General features: G+C 43.9%; 1 protein-coding gene across 1 annotated transcript in view; it reads left to right on the forward strand.

Annotated features, from left to right (window-relative positions):
• Positions 1 to 13988, forward strand: part of LOC142996445 (plexin-A2-like) — a 44881-nt gene extending 30893 nt beyond the window's left edge. The window contains exons 16-31 of the mRNA XM_076147452.1: positions 296 to 389; positions 1866 to 2105; positions 2223 to 2366; positions 2756 to 2990; positions 3233 to 3375; positions 3892 to 4160; positions 5431 to 5497; positions 5921 to 6067; positions 6995 to 7154; positions 7861 to 7964; positions 8904 to 9000; positions 9375 to 9574; positions 9690 to 9859; positions 10152 to 10364; positions 10802 to 10952; positions 11773 to 13988. Coding sequence (XP_076003567.1) covers positions 296 to 389; positions 1866 to 2105; positions 2223 to 2366; positions 2756 to 2990; positions 3233 to 3375; positions 3892 to 4160; positions 5431 to 5497; positions 5921 to 6067; positions 6995 to 7154; positions 7861 to 7964; positions 8904 to 9000; positions 9375 to 9574; positions 9690 to 9859; positions 10152 to 10364; positions 10802 to 10952; positions 11773 to 11868 — 2530 coding nt within the window. The 3' untranslated portion in view covers positions 11869 to 13988. The remainder of the gene's footprint in view (positions 1 to 295; positions 390 to 1865; positions 2106 to 2222; positions 2367 to 2755; positions 2991 to 3232; positions 3376 to 3891; positions 4161 to 5430; positions 5498 to 5920; positions 6068 to 6994; positions 7155 to 7860; positions 7965 to 8903; positions 9001 to 9374; positions 9575 to 9689; positions 9860 to 10151; positions 10365 to 10801; positions 10953 to 11772) is intronic.
• Positions 13989 to 18692: the final 4704 nt, after the last annotated feature.

The following is an 18692-nucleotide window of genomic DNA, read 5'->3' on the forward strand; positions in this document are numbered from 1 at the left end:
TTCATTCTATGCCAGCTTCACACCCGTAGCTGAATATAAAATAGCAGCCAGCTGGTTCACATGTTTGATCTGGGGTTTCTGCCCAATAACAAAGACAGGGTGACACGCCAGATATACCTCACCAAACACGCATTAATGGAGTTTCTTCTGGAAAATGTCATAAATATAGATCTCTGTGCAGCTCTCACTGATGACATTACAGTGAAACAGCCCGTTTGTGTTGTTTCACACAGAGCTTTGTGTCGTGCTACAGGTGCTTGTTTATTAAATAAGAGTGTTCCCTCCCTCTCAACAGCGGGCACACCACCCTGACAGTGACTGGAACAAACCTGGATGTGGTCCAGGAGCCGCGGGTCAGAGTCAAATATGCTGGTCATGAGTCTGTCAATGTGAGTACGACAACCGCTAATATACTGGACTTAGCCTGTATTGATGTAACTTACTCAAGCTGATGGGAAATGGCACGGTAAATTAGTTCTTTATTGACAGTATGCTACGATGCACTTGGGCAGATTTAGTGTTGTGGTGAATTTATTTATCCTCAATGTATTACAGACTGATCTATGCTCTTGTATTCTAAATGAAGCCAACAGTTGTATTTTTTTTAGAAATATGCATAATGAGGTGGCAGGGGCAGAAGGTGGAGCAGCAGGGGAAGGGTTTAGTCTGTAGTAAGGAAACGTATACAAAGCTGCAAAAGGGAGAGAAAACTGCCTGGAGGAATAATAGCTGTTAATTGGTGGTTGTTTGTAAAATGTCACTGCAGTTGATTGTGAAAATGAAGTCTTACATAAACAACAAGACTTATAAAAAGGTCACTTACTGAGGCGTTCAGCCCCAAAAAGAGATTTGACAAGAACAGAAGCGATAAAACATACAGGCATATAGAGCAAAATGTCCAGACGAGAAATGAAATCTGTGTATCTGAATTATTAAATGATCAGACCTCAAACTAAAACAGTGATGCTCCTCAGATACAGATTTTGCTTCCAGGCTTGTGCTTTTCATCAATTAATTGTAGTGTTAATGATGAAAGCCTTGAATATCAAGCGATCAATGAATACCACAAGTGTAAATAGCTGCAGAGAGATTCAAAGGGATTATAAGTGAACCTTCGCCCTAAATAAGCCTTTGGAAAAGTGTCAGCCATAACAAAAACATCCACATTAATAATGCTGGGCCTAATTAATGCTGAAAGACATGAAACACATTTAGATTCATAACACAGCAAGTTTTAGAAGATTTGTCACAAATGTAAGCTTTATTTTTGAGAGGAGAACATGCAACGTTTTCCTAAGAGTAACTGATGATTGAAGATAGAACAGTATCAAATGTATTTAGGGGGAATTCTGCAATCAGGGCATGAAAGGAACAGGTGGTGGACTTTATCTTTGATGTATTTATACGTTTCCAGGTAGAGATGTGTGAGAAGTCCCTTTAGAAATACCAAATAAACAAATTGCTACAATTAGTCGCCGACCCAGTTCCCCTCTGTGTCAGCGTACAAAAAGACCGTTTTCTGTTTTCAAAGCAACATTAAACAGACATGAAAGTGTAACTAGGAATGGATTGGCTGAAGAAAATGCGCTGTGATTGCAATTGCTGAAAGGTTTTGCTGAATGCTGAAGAAGTGTCTGGAAGATTGACGTGTGAAGGCCTGGAAAATGTTTGAATGGTTTCTGTACCTGAAAGAATGAAGAAGTTAGAAGGGCCTGAAGTCTGAATGTATTTTAAAAGTGAATGACTGAAAACCCTTGAATATGGGATGCAATTTAAACTGGCGCCATTTGAAAAACCATGAAATATTTGAAAATGCTGAAATAAGATGGCACAGATTCCTAATAAAATGTCTGATTCCTCTCCAGGTGTGTAAAGTGTTGAACACGACCACCATCAGCTGTTTCGCTCCCTCGCTCAAGTCCGAGTACACGGCTGACCAGGAGACCATCAAGCACGTGGACGAGTTCGGCTTCGTCTTCAACAACGTCCAGGCTCTGCTCACGTACAACAACACAAGCTTCATCTATTATCCCAACCCTTACCTGGAGCCCCTCAGCCTGTCAGGGGTTCTGGAGCAGAAACCTGGAGCTCCCATCATCCTCAAAGTAAGTAGTGAGAAGACCTGCTGCTTTTAAGTCTCACAAACAAAACGTGTGAAACATTTATCATCTGAAGAACTCGGTATTCTACTGTTTTCAGCATTTCTGTGTTTGTATCTTCAGGGACGTAACCTGGTGCCGTCTACATCAGGAGGAGCCAGGCTGAACTACACTGTGCTGATTGGAGATACGCCCTGTACTCTCACTGTCTCAGACACGCAGTTACTGTGTGAGCCACCTAATCTCACCGGGCAACATAAAGTCCTGGTCAGTCCAACACACTCTCTGCCTGTCTGTGTGCCCATGTGATTGCCTTTCAGCTCGGATGTGGGTCAGTGTTTGCACGTCACTGTGTTTTTGGGTCACCGACAGGCTTTCACTTAGTCACTGTCATTGTGTCATTGTCTGTCACTCATGGTCTGCTGGTTTCCCAATTAATGCTCATTGCCCTGCAGACTTATTAGAAGGCAACGTTGCAAATAATGAGAAGAAGCCGTAAGACGTTCATGTGCGATGAACTTTTAAAAGTCTCGGTTTTGTATACATTTCTCTAGAAGACTGTTTTACTTAAATTAACAACCAAATATCTATATGACCTATATCAGGGTACAAATGAAGTGCTGTGTTACTTACTGACTGTTGTTGGTGTTGTCCAGGTCCAAGTAGGAGGTCTGCACATCTCTCCAGGAGAAGTTCACATCCGGTCAGACAGCCTGCTCACCCTACCTGCCATCTTCAGCATCGCAGCCGGAGGAGGCCTGCTCCTCATCATCGTCTTCATAGTCCTACTTGCCTACAGACGGAAGTCCCACGAGAATGACCTCACACTGAAGCGCCTGCAGATGCAGATGGATAATCTGGAGTCCCGGGTAGCTCTTGAGTGTAAAGAAGGTAAATTAGATCAGCCAATCAGAGAGGTGACACTATTGTAAATACAGTCTGCTAGAACCACTCGCATTATGTATTCAGGTTAGGTTGTTCCCTACACTGCCTTGCTAAAACTATCAGAGTGGAAAGTACTTATTTCTTTACCTTAAGTTGTCCAAGACTTGTAAAGGAAACATAGGGACTGTGGAGAAAAGTAATTTCCTGTAATAAACTGCCTCAAATCTTGAGTGAAATTCTTCTTTCAGCTTTCGCAGAGCTGCAGACAGACATCAATGAGTTAACCAGCGATTTGGACCGAGCTGGCATCCCCTACCTGGACTACCGCACCTATGCGATGAGGGTTCTCTTCCCTGGGATAGACGACCATCCTGTGCTCAGAGAGCTGGAGGTGAGCAGCATCACAGGCTGAAGGACTTTAATCCATTTTCAAGGACTTTTTCTCTCTGACGCTTCATCCAGCTCACAAAAAACACTCAGATCAAACTTAAGACATCAGGACTTCTTCATCAAAGTAACAAACTCTAAATTTACCTCAAGGAATTCATGTTTAACTTATGTAGATTATATCTGACTGATACATTTGAACAATTATGACTCAAATTGTCCCTGTGGGCAGCGATGTGCTTGGACCTGTGCAGCAGTGTTAATGTCACTGCACTCAGCCTCTCTGCATTGCTGCTCCTGTTAGGCACACATGGCTGGAGACGGCTTGGGACGCCAACATTCCTCAATATTGTGCATTTATTCCACACAGTTATGTCATTATTATTATTATTATTATTATTAGCTTTGTTTATTTGTGTTTCTGTTTCTCTGTGTGTGTGTGTCTGTGTGTGTCTGTGTGTGTGTGTGTGTGTCTGTGTGTGTGTGTGTGTGTGTGTGTGTGTGCGCATGATGTATATAGGTGCCAGGGATCGGTCAGGCGAATGTGGAGAAAGCCTTGAAGCAGTTTGCTCAGCTGGTGAATAACAAGGTTTTCCTGCTGACATTCATCCGTACTCTGGAGCTGCAGCGTTCCTTCTCCATGCGTGACCGCGGCTACGTGGCCTCACTTATCATGACGGCTCTGCAGGGACGTCTGGAATACGCTACTGACATCCTCAAACACCTCCTCTCAGACCTCATAGAGCGCAACCTGGAGAGCAAAAACCATCCCAAGCTACTCCTACGCAGGTACGCGCTTCTTCCGTATCTCATTAAAAGAAGAAACTGAAACGGGCGCGCCTCTGGTTAGCAGCTTGACCACTTTTGATCAGTGCTGCTTTCTTTCGGTCCCAGATAATCCTTTAGCGCTTTATTCTTCCCAGTCCAATAAGTGCACCTGCGACGGGCGAGGGAGTGGGAAGTGAAGGGAAGCGCGGCTCTGTTTGGATTTGCTTTGTGCTGCAGTGTGAAACAGTGTGTACGAGCGGGAGAAACAGAGTCCTTGAGAGGACAGGTGAAAGACAGGAGCGGTAAAGGTGAAAGAGAGTGGCGAAGGACTGCTGGAGGAAGAGGACCTGATGTGGAAATGTGAATGCAAGCGGGTGGCAGGCCCATTGTCAGTCTGGCTTATCTTCTATGTGCCACTCATGAAACATTCAGCTGTAACTCAAGATTCTTCCGTCTTCTCCTCTCCTCTGCTCTCCGCCCTTCGCTCCCCTCTCTCCCTCTTTCCCACCTCAGGTTATCTTCGGATTGTTTACCCAGCTCTAAGCCTGGATTACTGAATGTTTCATGAGGGCTTTTTTGAGGATAAGTTCAGACGGGAGACAGCACAACTTGAACTTGTTTCTCTCTGGCACTCTAAAAGGGAATGAGACTGTTCTAGAATTAGTATTGGTCTGGAAGACAACAAAGGACAGATGTTGCTTTGACCATCGGTATGTTTGCATAGACGAATGACCTCATGTACGTGTAAACACCACAATCACATCAGAATTGGCCTAAAGCAGCGTTGGGCATCACCTACCTGTATTTATTTATTTAGATTGATTTAAAGTGCAAACACATGCATTTCTTCTCCATACTTTGTCTCCTAAGTGATTTAACAGCGATTCATGCATATTTGACGAATGATGGAAGGATGTCCTAGGACCAACAGAACTCTAGATGGGTCAAACTTGATGATTGACTGTAGTTAATGGTTAAAAGTTGAGAAAGCTAAGTGCTGACTCAGCTGGATAGAAGCACAGTGAAAGAACCTGAAGTGGATTTAAGATACATCTGCACAATGATGTCAGGACCCAAATATGTTCTGCACTCAACTACAGAGGAATAGGTGTCCTGTGAGACGATTGAGTAAGAACATTAGGTCCCCGTAAACTCACCGTGTCTCTTTGGGGCTTTCAAACAACACAGCGCTACTCTACGTCTTCCATCAGAACAGGATCGTCAGAGCGCCGGAGCTCTCTGTGGGACAGATCGTGGTAACAGATGAGTTGCTTTTCCGTTTGTCTTGCAGAACGGAGTCAGTGGCAGAGAAGATGCTGACAAATTGGTTTGCCTTCTTGCTCCACAAATTTCTCAAGGTAATATAAACGACTCACACGTGTTATCGCTACAGGTGTCATGATGTGATGTATCTCAGTGCCCCCGTCAAGTTATTAGCATTGATTTGAGAGCAAATAGACTGCCGTGGGTGTTTGCCGTATACTCGTGGCGTTAACTGTCAGGTATTGACATGTTTCACAGACAGAGTGGTAATAGTTACCCGCAGGGTCACACGGAGCTCCAGCTTTGCAATTCAAAAGCAGAGGAGGCTCCATTTTATTCTGTTTGATGAGTCGTGTTATTGCCTCATCATCTTCTGCACTGATGAAAATGCATCTCTTCCCCTCCGTCTTCCTCCCTTCTCTCTCTCTCTGTCGCTTTCTCTCTCTCTCTTGTACTTGCATGTTTATTTTTCTTCCACCTATCTCCATCATCTCCCCGGGTTGCCTTCCAAAACAAAGGAGTGTGCTGGCGAGCCTCTCTTCATGCTGTTTTGTGCCATCAAACAGCAAATGGAGAAAGGGCCCATTGACTCCATCACTGGAGAGGCGCGTTACTCCCTGAGTGAGGACAAGCTCATCCGACAACAGATTGAGTACAAAACCCTGGTGAGTCACAGATGCAGAGAGAGAGAGAGAGAGAAAGAGTCCAAATTTTTGCCTGTATTAATTTGTGCAAATCTCTTGGCACAGGGCCGAGGCTAATCCACAGAAATGTGGCGACGTGTGTTTAGACTGACGTTGCACTTTAATGTGCCTTTGGGTGTAACACAAATAATCTCTCATGGCCAGACATCCAATTTGTCAAACTGATGGAAGACTTGAGAAATTTCTGTCAGAAGATGTGGATAACAAGATGGTGTAACTCCTGACAGTCACTTGACATGCGTTTGAAAACACTCTGTTTACTTTCCTCAGGTTCCTTTTCCTTCCACAGAGTAGTTGTGTTGATTTGAAGTATCGCAACAAATTCTCCGCCCTTTTCTGAGAGACTTTCATGCTTTCATGCTTTCATTCATCCAAAAACTGCGGATTTCCCCAAAAATGGACATCTGGCTATGCAGATTATTGGACAAAGAATGAAGGGGGATGAAGAGAAAAAAATATAATCAGGGAAATTGCAGCGTTCTGATTAATCCTCACTGGCCTGTGCTGAACCTAATCAGCTTGTTTGAAAGTTTCACACATGGTGAGGCCACCTGTGTAGCACCAAATGTTTCTCTCCCCCTCCATTAAAATAAGCCAGCTGGGTTCTTCTTCCCGACCATCACCGGAGCTCCTCCCCTCCGCTCTCTGGCCCACAGCAGAGCCAGCCAGCGACAGGTTGACACCTCTCTGATGGCTGTGGCAGAATCAGAGGCTGTGTCTCATTACTTCTTTAATGCCCCAGCTAGATATGCACCACCACCTCCTGGAGGTGTGAAATTACATTTCTGCCCGAGGTTCTCTCCATAAGAAGGACTCGCTAATGAAAGGTAAAATTCTTTTCCCTCTGCTTCTTCCTCCACCAACCCTGTGTGTATCCTCCATCCCCAGACGCTGAGCTGTGTGAACCCAGACAATGAGAACAGCCCAGAGATCCCTGTCAAGGTGCTCAACTGTGACACCCTCACCCAGGTGAAGGAGAAGATCCTGGATGCAGTGTATAAGAACATGCCTTACTCGCTACGACCACGGGCTGCAGACATGGACCTGGGTAAGACAAACTGGCTTAGATGGTGTTGAAGTGCCTTACTCTACGTTTACTGTAAGAAGAAACCTCCTATCTCATGCTTGTTTCAGCTGAATAGCAGAGAGAATGTAACATATACTGTTGGATACAGAGAACATGTTGATACGGAGCAGAGTGGAATATTTTCTATTATGTTATTAAGTTTTACTGAAGTAATTAATCTAAGTAGCTCTCCTGGTATTTATCTGTTGTAATAACGCGAGGTGACGGCCGGCCTGTCACGGGAGCTATTAAGTCAGCAGTAACCATCACAACAGATGAATTACTCAAGATGAATGACATCAGCAGTGGGCTCAAACCAACACTCACCAACACTGCATTAAACATGAAATACTGGCAGGGCCTGTACCTACACTGAGGATTACACCCAAAACATGTCAGCCAGTGCTACGTGTCTGGGAACAAAAGCTAGTTAACATCTCCTTTAATAAGGGCAACATGGAAGATTGCTTGTAGGCGTTGCTGATATTGCTTCAGGTTTGTTGTATTACACCTTCAGGGGCTTTCACAGGTCTGTCACTGGGAGGATCTGACTCTTCTTACTGTTTATAGCTCAGAGTTTTCATTTGTGAAAAAGAAGGAAAGGACAGAAATGAGACAAATGAAGACAATTTGTATCTGTCAGGCCACAAACGCCACATACCTCTAATATCAATGTGTTTCCCTGCAGAGTGGCGACAGGGCAGGACAGCCCGGGTCGTCCTCCAGGATGAGGACATCACCACCAAGATCGAGAGCGACTGGAAGAGACTCAACACACTCATGCACTACCAGGTTTGTTATTAAGATTCATACTAACATGCTAACTTAAGGCACTACCTCCCCCCCTCCAGCTTTGACTCATTTTCTTTCAAGCCGCAATAATTCAGTTACTCAAGTGTGTCACAGCAGATGTTGTTAATGAAGCAATGAGCGTAACTCATACATATTCTCGTGTTTCACCTTGACCTTTCAAACACGCAGTGACTCAGTGAACATCTGCACTCCAGTGTCTCTGTCTTAACATTCTTTCAGTCTATAAGCTAACGTCCTGTGCCACCAACCTGCCACCTTGTAGACCGACCTCCTCCTCCTCCTGTCAGAAAACAGTCTTGTCAAAACTTTGCATTAATTTAATTCCATTGAGAGAAAGGAATAAAGACAAAGAAATTCTGGATTAACTGCAGGGAAAACATCTTTCTTTCCATCTTTTTTTGGTGGATTTGCAGTAACTTCAAGTGGAGCTCATGCAGAACAGTAGCCTGGATTTGTCTTGCTAATGGACAAAAATTTGCATGGAAGTCGAGCAGTTTCAACAAACTTATAATCTTATTTCATATTCACATAATCACTTGAGTCTGTTAAAGCCAAGGGATATTTTACAATGAATTTGTATTCAAATGTGAGTCCACAACAGAGACAGTAGAGTCGAGATCACGGCTGTGTTGGATGATTGATCTAATCTCTCATCTCTGCTAATGACGAGATAGTGTTGGATTTTTGAAAACTCAAGGAAAGTCTTAATACAAGTTCAGTTTTGTTGTTGTTTACCTGTTTCTACCTGCAGAAACGATAGGATGCTTAGAAAGTTCGCCGTGATCCTTAATACGCTCAGATACTCTCCTAACAAAGTGAAGACATTCTAAACTTCTCAAACTAAACTCTACTTTCCTCTGACAGCTGTGAGGTGAAATGTCTGTGAGATGATTGACAGGCTTTGTGTGTGTGTCCCAGGTGTCCGAGCGTTGTGTGGTGGCCTTGGTGCCTAAGCAGATGTCCTCCTTCAACATTCCCTCCTCCACCAGTTTCCCCCGCAGCATCAGCAGATACGGTCAGTACTGTTGACAAATACATTTGAATACTTCCAGCTGAGTGCGGCACCATCTGCTGTCACTCATCCGGCTATTATTCAGCACGTTCAACACAATGTGAGCTGTTTGAATACAAATACACTTTCTCTCACAATGTCATGACTTTAGGAAGCTACACCTGTAATATGTAACATACCTTTAATCCAGAGATGGTTGCTAGGTTTCTCGTGTTTTTAGTCTAATTCTATGCCTGTGCCATTACTATGACAACCAATGTTGTATTGATTGAATGATTACATGCACACACACCCTTATTACCCACAGATCACAGTGTGAGCGATGAGGGTTCGATGATGTGACATGAAATGTGATGTTTACCTCTTTGGCGGTGTAGGTGTGGACGTCTCCTTCCGCTCCACCCCCACCAGCCCGGACAGCCCTCACTCCCGTGTGCCCATGCTGACCCCCGACCTGGAGAGTGGCGTCAAGGTTTGGCACTTAGTCAAGAACCACGACCACGGCGACCAGAAGGAGGGCGAGCGTGGGAGCAAGATGGTGTCTGAGATATACCTGACCAGGCTGTTAGCAACAAAGGTGCCACACATCAGCTGCATACTGCATGATAGCACGACAGGCCGCTCAAGCAAAGGGAGATCTGACAGGGGGGCGTTAGATTTTGATGGGTCAATGTGTGCCATGTTCTCCACAGGGAACGCTGCAGAAGTTTGTGGACGATCTCTTTGAGACTCTGTTCAGCACCGTGTGTCGGGGCACCGCTCTCCCTCTGGCAATCAAATACATGTTCGACTTCCTGGATGAGCAGGCAGACAGACACGGTATCCATGACACGGACGTCCGCCACACCTGGAAGAGCAACTGGTGAGGGAAACAGGGCCACCCAAAGGTCCCAGGCTCGCCCTCAATCTCAGCCCTGTCCTCGCCAATGAAGCAGGACGTGTTCCGGTTCCACTGCACATTTCCCAAATATTTGAACATATTACACTTTGGTTCATAGTTCACATCTTCTTTCAATTTGTAAAAGCAACACTATTTCATGGGGACAAAGAGCTTTTCACTGAAGATAACAAATTCCACAAAAATTCAATTTCACAATGTGAACAAAGAGTCAAATCTCTCTCTTTCTCTCTCTTGATCCTCTTTTCTGTTGCAGTTTGCCTCTTCGCTTCTGGGTAAATGTGATCAAGAATCCTCAGTTTGTGTTTGACATCCACAAGAGCAGCATCACAGACGCCTGCCTGTCTGTGGTGGCCCAGACCTTCATGGACTCCTGCTCCACATCTGAGCACCGTCTGGGCAAAGACTCGCCCTCCACCAAGCTACTCTACGCCAAGGACATACCACACTACAAAAGCTGGGTAGAAAGGTGTGTATGTGTGTGTCTGTGTCTGCCCACCTACACAAAACTCTCCTCCTGTGTTTGCTGTCAACAATAGAATTCAGATATGGTAAATTACAAATAGGATTAGGTTCAGATGAGGTTATGTTTAAGATTCAGATTCCTGCTGTACCTGAGAGGGATGCTGAGGTGAGATAGACATGACAGCGAATCAGGTTGTGTGTGTAAGCAGCCATTGTAAGTCCATAATATGATTCTTTGGTAATTTACTGCCTCCAAATCACACAAATGACTGAACCCGTGATTCATATTTCCATCTGAAACGGCTCAGATTTACATAAACATTAGACTAGATGATGACAGACGTCCCACACTGTAAACAGACCGACACCGTGCGGGGAGGAGACGACGGTTTGCCGTGCACGTCTTTGACTTTGACACTGACAAGCTGCGTCTCCTTCAAGGTACTACGCTGACATCAACCGTCTGCCTGCCATCAGCGATCAGGATATGAATGCCTATCTGGCTGAGCAGGCTCGCCTCCACTCCAGTGAGTTCAACGTGCTCAGTGCCCTGCATGAGATCTACGCCTACGTCAGCAAGTACAGCCAAGAGGTGAGCCCGAGTCCACACACACACACACACACACTGCAGAGGATCACACTGTGCTCATTAGCTATGCTACAGAAGAAACACTTCAACAATCAATCAAAGTCCGATCGATTCACAAGAAAACACAATCTGATCTAAAAAATGTGTGATAAAGAATTTGATGTTTGCCTGGCCAGCGTTTCATAAACAAACTACGTGAGGAAAATCAAGTTAAAGGTGGCAGAAACTGTTTGTTTAAATCAGCGCTATATCAGAGATCAGCGATAAAAAACAATACGGAAAGAACGGACAGACAAACCTGATAACAGAGGATACAGATACATGGAGCAGTAATGTTATCTGGACGCTCATTCTCCTGCAGCGAGACGAAGAACTATCGCCTCATTCTTTTAACTGAGGCGGAACTTATTCATATCGCTCCTCTTCCGATCCCGTGGTTCCCAAAGTGGCGCGCGCCCCCACTTCGGGAACAACTGGACTAAACTATTAATTATTTTATTAAAAAGTTACACGACAACTCTGCGATAGAAATCATTATTAGTTGTAGCCTTATTGAAAAGACGTGAAATTTGAAAAATATGAAAATATTGTAACTGAAAGCTGCAATTGAGGCTGAATTGATTTCATCCAGTTTGAGTGTAAAATGTCTCTTAAAGCTGACAGACAGATAACAGATGACCGGCTGCGATGTCCTTGGCTCTACAGTTTACGTTGCAATGTACACATGATTGTAAATCTGTTTTTCTGTGTGTGTGTGTGTGTGTGTGTGTGTGTGTGTGTGTGTGTGTGTGTGTGTGTGTGTGTTTCTGCATGTCTGCGCTAGATAACTGAGGCGCTGGAGCAGGATGAACAGGCCCGGAAGCAGAAGCTGGCTTATAAAGTGGAACAGATCATTTCAGCCATGTCTACAGAGAGCTGAGACACACACACACACACACACACACACACACACACACTGTACAGTACACATACACATACATATACACACGTGGAAACACAGAAGACCTGAAGACATTACAGTTCCTAAGAATATAATAAGGCATGTGGCGCCGTGTGGCAAGTGTCCATGAACACACAGACACACAAACGCCCGTACAGGCACATATATAAATACACATTCCATTACATACAGATTGTGATGTACACAGAGAGAGAAACGTTGTAGACTTACTGTATAAACAGATACAGACACGCGGTGTGCACACAAACGTATACACATGCAAGTGGACATGCAGTATACTCACACACACACACACGAATGTACATAAACACAGACATGCAAAGGACTCCACACATTAAACAGCAAACAGCAGCTCATTGCAAAGCACCACGTTTGGATTCAATATCGTGGGTTTTTATTCTGAACAAACTCCATCAGGCAAAAATCCAACTCCTAAAATACGCTAAAGAAAGAGGATTTAGGCCGTCACGGTTCCAGTTGCTGCCAATTCTCTTTCCCACTGGGTGATGGTTTGTCTTTGTAGTTGGTATTTATACTAAATGTGTACGACTCGGCCTGAGCGCCGAAGACGACTGTGCACTTAATAAAGAATGACTCAACTTGAAAAGTCAGCGGAGAAGCTCAGCGGAGACAGGAGCCAATTTGTCGTGACGGCACATTTGGGGAGATGAGCCGAGAAGTCCTTTTTTTTATATGTCACCCATGACAGACACTTACTCGCACTACATATCACAGACTTGGTGGAGACTTTGCCATTTGGAGCCATTCTGGAGCAGAGACGTGTAACTTAGTGGTGTGAAGCTTATTCCTGTCGAGCCTTTTTTTTAAGTACACATAAGACTCTGATGTGATTACATGTCGTCATCCGTCCACTTGAAGGTCAATTCCTGCAAGTCCTTCTCTTGTTCCATAGAAAAGGATTCCGACTAAAACCCTGCTAAGTCTTGAAAACAGTATTTATAACAGCAGAGTGCAGCCGGAGTCAGATCATCAATTACGTGACGTCACTTTTGAATAATTGTAAAGAGCCCCCTTGCCTGGATTTCTGTGCCAAACACAACACGTTTCATTCATGTTAAACGCTCCTGTAGCAGCTTTGAATAATACATGCCATTGTTTCAGAAAGATCCCATTTCAGATAGGGGACATTTTGTACAGTGATGATCTATAGAGCACTAATTCAGCCATTTAAAGATAAGTGGAGAACCAAATTGAACTGTAACAGAAAGCATGATTAATGACGCTATGAGCCTGATGCTGGATCAGATTAGAGCCCCTCCCCCTCCCCCACCCAAACCCACCGCTTCATCTATCATTGTTTACATTGAATGCGATACTTGAAATGCACCAAGTGTACAACATATTCAGAACACCTCCCGCCTCTGGACGCATTAATTCAATTGAGGTTTCCTGGCGATCTCTCTAATTAAATCCACTATAAACATAAACCTGTCCGTATGTAAATATAATTTCAGAAACAACCGATGAAAGGATGGAAGGCCAGTGGAGTCAATATGAAATGGGTGTTCTTAGTATTTTGTACACAGAGTGGACACGTGATTACTAATATATTTTTTGATCTGTTGGTCTGTTGCTTAAGACCACGAGTTTTAATTTGACTGTATTTGTGTGCCATATCTAAACTTTGGAGATTATTATCATGATGAAGCATTCTGTCTCTGAGCCGGTGCATTGATCAGGTTTGATTTTTTTTGGATAAGTTATGATTCACAGTCTGCATTGATTAAAAAATACATTTATTTCTATGCTTCAGGCTGTTTCATTCACTGCAATCGTCTATTTGGTGATATTCTGGGGCCCTTTTCACAATTTGACCATCAGTATGGTTATTGTAACCTGCAAACAGCCCTCAGTCACGTTAATCGAGATAAAAGAAGACGCATTATGACTCCATTTCCTGTTCAATGTTGAAATATGAGAGATCTGTTTCAAGTGTAGTCTGATGATGATAATTTATAAACGTGTTGTGCAATATACTGTCAGACTTTCATGTTTTTTTAATGATATAATATTGTATATATATATTGTACATAGAAAACACTCCTATTTTGCAAGCAAAAGATTCACTTTGTACTGTTGTTATACATTAAAATGAGCAGCTGATGAAAGAAATGGTCCCCAGTTTCTGTCTGGTCTTTGGTAACGATAAAGTCAGAACAATCACTGAGTTTTTTAATTAAAAATGTACTAATATGTCTTAGAAATGCATGAAAACTCGACATTGGAATGTAATCATACAGATGAAAATGATCAAATAGGAGAATGGAAGACTGATATGAACAAATACAGCAGTGATGTCATCTTACAAAATACATGAAGTCAAGTGAAAGCATGAACCAAGCTTTTTTTTTTTTTTTTTTACCGAGAATAATCCTGCCGAAAACTTTAAAATGTCTGTGAAATACATTCAAAATATACATTTGCTGCTTTATAGCCTAGAGAAGAGTTTGCAGTGGTGCCATGGTATGACAGTCTTGGTCATGTGAGCATATAGAGGCTCCGGAGCACATGCCACTGGGAGCCAGGATTCATTATTCATGTTTAACCCTGAGGGCTGTGGGCGAGCAGAGCAGAGCAGATTAGGGAGGAGGAAGCTGCAGAAGCACCAGGGTTTCCTTACTCACACCTGTCAGACGCACACGAGGGCGTCGTCAGCCTATAGGAGGGTCCTATGTACACCTGCCAGGTCTCACCCTTTCGTCTTTCTTCTCCTCTTCCTTGGCTTGTCAGCATGCCTTCATTCAGCAGACAGCAATTCCCTCTCAGTCACTTCAGACACACAGAAACACACACACACACACACACACACACACACACACACACACACACACACACACACAAACACATATGCAGGGAGAAGAAGATCATTAGGACTCAAACCTCCTCTTGTGACAGCTGAGCGAACCACAGGAGATCTTACTTGATAGATTGTGTGGTTGGAAAGTATCGGGCTTATGTGTTGCTGCTGATATTTGGACTCCATTATGATCGCAAAAACCCATTTGTTGGAATATCTCACTCTGTTTGACCTGATGACAGACATAATTACAGTCTGCTAGTCACTTTTGTGAATCGCTGGCTGAATGCTAACACATCCTGATCTTCTGCTCCCACACAGAATAGGATTCAGGGACGGAGCGCACCTCCAGGAGAATAACTCAAACAGTGGATACAAGCATGGAATGAATAGTGAATGGAAGCACCATGGACTCTCTCTCCACAGAATGACCTACCACAGTGCCTGTAGCAGAGAATGTGTTAATATTCAATGGAATGTCTGCATATGAATCTCCTGTAGCATTGAGTGTGAGGCAGGAGAGTGAGGCCATACATCATTACATCTATCATTTATAAATACACAGGGGCTGATAACAAGATCCAAGCCTGACTCAAGCTTATATACGATTGTTGCTATAACGAATTGTGTACATTTCTTCTCACAAGTCTGTAGTTTGTGTTGTCGTTCCACTGAATCATCAACATTCCCTCACTTTCCATTGAATCTCTTCCTTCTTTTTCCAGTTGCAGACCACAGCAGCGGCTCTTTTCCAGTGTGATCACTTTAAGTAACATATTAATATCACTGCTGTATATTCATGTGTCAGAGTCCCCGAGGCAGCGCCGGGTCTGAGTGTGCGGAGGTCCGGGTGTGAGCATCAATCTCCCTCCTCATTTAATTAAATGCAAGTTCCATTATCAGAGTGAAGAGATCAAAAAGGCATGTTTGTTTTTTGCCAAGGACAAAAGACAGCTGTCCGGCTCGTTAAACCCCCCTGATGGCGGCGCTCTGTAAACCCCAGAGGACCACCGTTTAACGTTTATCTAACATTTCTGTCAGGATTTACTGAATGAGCTCATCCATGACGCCATTCCATTTTGTTAATTTGTCATTGTTATTTTCTTGGTGTCCACCGGTGGTGAGTGGTCTCTTGCAGGCTCTGGATGTGAGTGATGAAGACAGTTATGACCCCAGATTGCTAAATTCTTACATTATGTGCAGGTTTGAAAAAAAAAAAAGCTTTCAGATCCACCAGAAACATGAAGCAATGAGGGAAATGATGAAGGAAAGGATGAAGGTGCTGCTTTGATGAAACAAATGTCCACTGGTCTGGACAGCTCGCCAGTCCAGCAGCGCCATCTTCTGGTCAGACGTACTATCACATGCAAGACGTGGGTATTGGTCGCAGTCCAACTCCTGTACATAATAATGATATACAGTATTTATCTCTATAGTATGGGGATCTGTGCAATTAGTGCTCCATGGACTACATTGATGGCATGATACTCAAATTTATTTCTCTAAATTAATTCCTTTCTGGGATGTACTGGGAGCTGGATTTGTTTTAGTTTCTCTATTTTCTTTCGGTGGCATCGTGGAACATCTATCATTCAAACATAAAGCCAATGTACACAACATACAGCCACATGAACGTATTCATGTGGCTGTAGGACCCGTCAGCTTTCTCCCTTCAGTCACTTTGTGCATCAGCAAGAACAGAGAAGAAGAACATGTGAGGCACTAAGAAGCAGAGCAAAGTGTGTAAGTGTCAATTACAAAAAGTGTCTCAGTGCTGCAGCCTCGTGACGTGTGTGGAGGTTGTGGAGTCGAGCAGAGTCACGCGGAGGTCATGACATGCTCATACTCACTCCTGGGCCATAGAGGAACGTCCTCCACACACATTTTGCCTTGGGAGGCAGTAAGTTGATGGATCCTGAGCTTCCTTTGTCTCCATCCCTCCACGTTTGGCCTGCAGATGTAACCGCTGACTCCTGCTGTAGTTTTTTTTCAAATGAAATCCCTCCCACTGCTCCTCCTCCCCCTCCTTCCCCTCCCAACTCTTCATTCACTTCTCCTCCGTCTCATTCTCCCTCTCCTGCACTTATGAAATCACTTCTTCACAGGCTCCCTCCTACACAGCCAATCAGCGGGGATTTACAGTTTCCCGCTTCCCAGAGCTCCATAAAGATTGCATTAGAATATATCCCAGAGAGAATGAGTCAGTAAATATTGTATATAAGCGTGTGTGTTACAGAGTGAAGACCTTTCTCACATGACAAACCTCCTTGTGCCCAAACAGTGAACCTCTAAAGCCATATTGTTCATCTGGGGGGGGGCAGGAATTTCTCTCCCCACAAAAGATGGTCACATTAGGAGAATCGCTATTTTACAACTTCCTGTTCTGAGCTCTTGCCTGGGGCTCCTACAAATAATCCATTGCTGGCAGCTCTGCTCAGACAGACACACACAGACAGACACACACACACACACACACACACACCTCTTTTAAACACCGCTGGTACACACATCATTTACATTTTAAACAAGTCACAGACAATTTACAAATGTGTTGAGCTTTTGTGAAACGCAGTCTTGGCTGAATAAATTTTTTCCCATGGAATGACGTGAAAAAAAAAATCAAAGTTTTGTCTGACACACTCTGTTAATGAGCCCTGCAGGTAATGACACAGCTTTGACATTTAGAGCAGCCAAATGGTTTCCTTTTTTACCACGAAAATGAAAAACTTCAAACACCGATGGCCTTTCAGTTTCAAGTTGATGAGCCGAGCCTGAGCTGCTGCTTTCATACTAATTGACACAGTTTGGCACAAATTCAACAAAGCTGTCAAGAAGCCAAATAAACTAAATGATGCTAATAGGCCGCCGTCTCGTTTACGCTCTGATCAAACACGTTCTGATTTATCCTCATTAGAAATGTGTTCTACTCACTTCTTCGTCTGTGGCTGCGAATCCACAAGCTTTGTTTCTGCTATATTCTCTATCAGATTGGAACCAGGTGTGTGTGTGTGTGTGTGTGTGTGTGTGTGTGTGTGTGTGTGTGTGTGTGTGTGTGTGGATGTGAGCGAGAAAAAGAAAAGAAAATGAGAGGAATAGAAAGTGAAGGAGAGGATGCATGAGAAAAACATTGCATGTTCACAAAACGTTTGGCAGGGATTCAGCATTCTTGCGGTCTCTAAACTATAGGGTGCATCCAGAGGGAACTCCTCACGGACATCTATAACACGTCTCTTATGATATGGAACCTGGTCGCCTAAATACCCAAAGTCATACATTTCCCAAAGCATTAAACACACACACGCACCGGAGTGTGTAACGAACATGGAATTAACAAAGTGCAGCCTTCAGAACAGGTCAGAGCGACGACACCAAAGCTACACTGCTGCAGATACGACTGTTACCCAAGAAACAGAGCCGCTGCTGAAAGCAAGAGGGAGGTCGTGTTTTCAAACTGCGTAACCTGCAACAGATGTGCAGAACAGTCAATATACTGTAAACAAATAAAGCCGTATGAAGTCAGAACTATAGCTTTAAATCACAGGGTGCCAGTGGCAGAAATGTCTTCCAGATTGTCTCTCTGAAGGCCTTGAGGGGGACGCAGTCGCTGTCTGCGCTGGTCTGCTGCCACGGCGCTGTGACACATGCTCCTCGCTGGCGTCACAAGCAGATAAGTGAAGTGGGCTGGACGGGGGCCTGAAGATAAGTGATGGAGCTTTGTTATTGCGTCTGAATCCAGTGACAGTCCAGTGAAACTCTCGCAGGGAGAAAACATGAAAGACTAAACATAAATAAACTGTCAAGCATTGTCTGGCCACTTTGAGTTGAGGGTTCAAGGTTTATTTTGTTTCGTACTGCCGTTTGTCAGGAAGCTGTGATTCACGAGGGCTGGAGTGGTAGAAATCCAGATCGCAGTCTGATGAATACGTTCACATTAGTGCTGCTGTCCAGCTGTGGTGGTTTTTGG

The sequence above is a fragment of the Genypterus blacodes genome, unplaced genomic scaffold, assembly GCF_046128005.1.
Source record: "Genypterus blacodes isolate CSIRO-AG114 ecotype Tasmania unplaced genomic scaffold, CSIRO-AGI_Gbla_v1 ptg000037l_1, whole genome shotgun sequence".
NCBI classification, from domain to species: domain Eukaryota; kingdom Metazoa; phylum Chordata; class Actinopteri; order Ophidiiformes; family Ophidiidae; genus Genypterus; species Genypterus blacodes.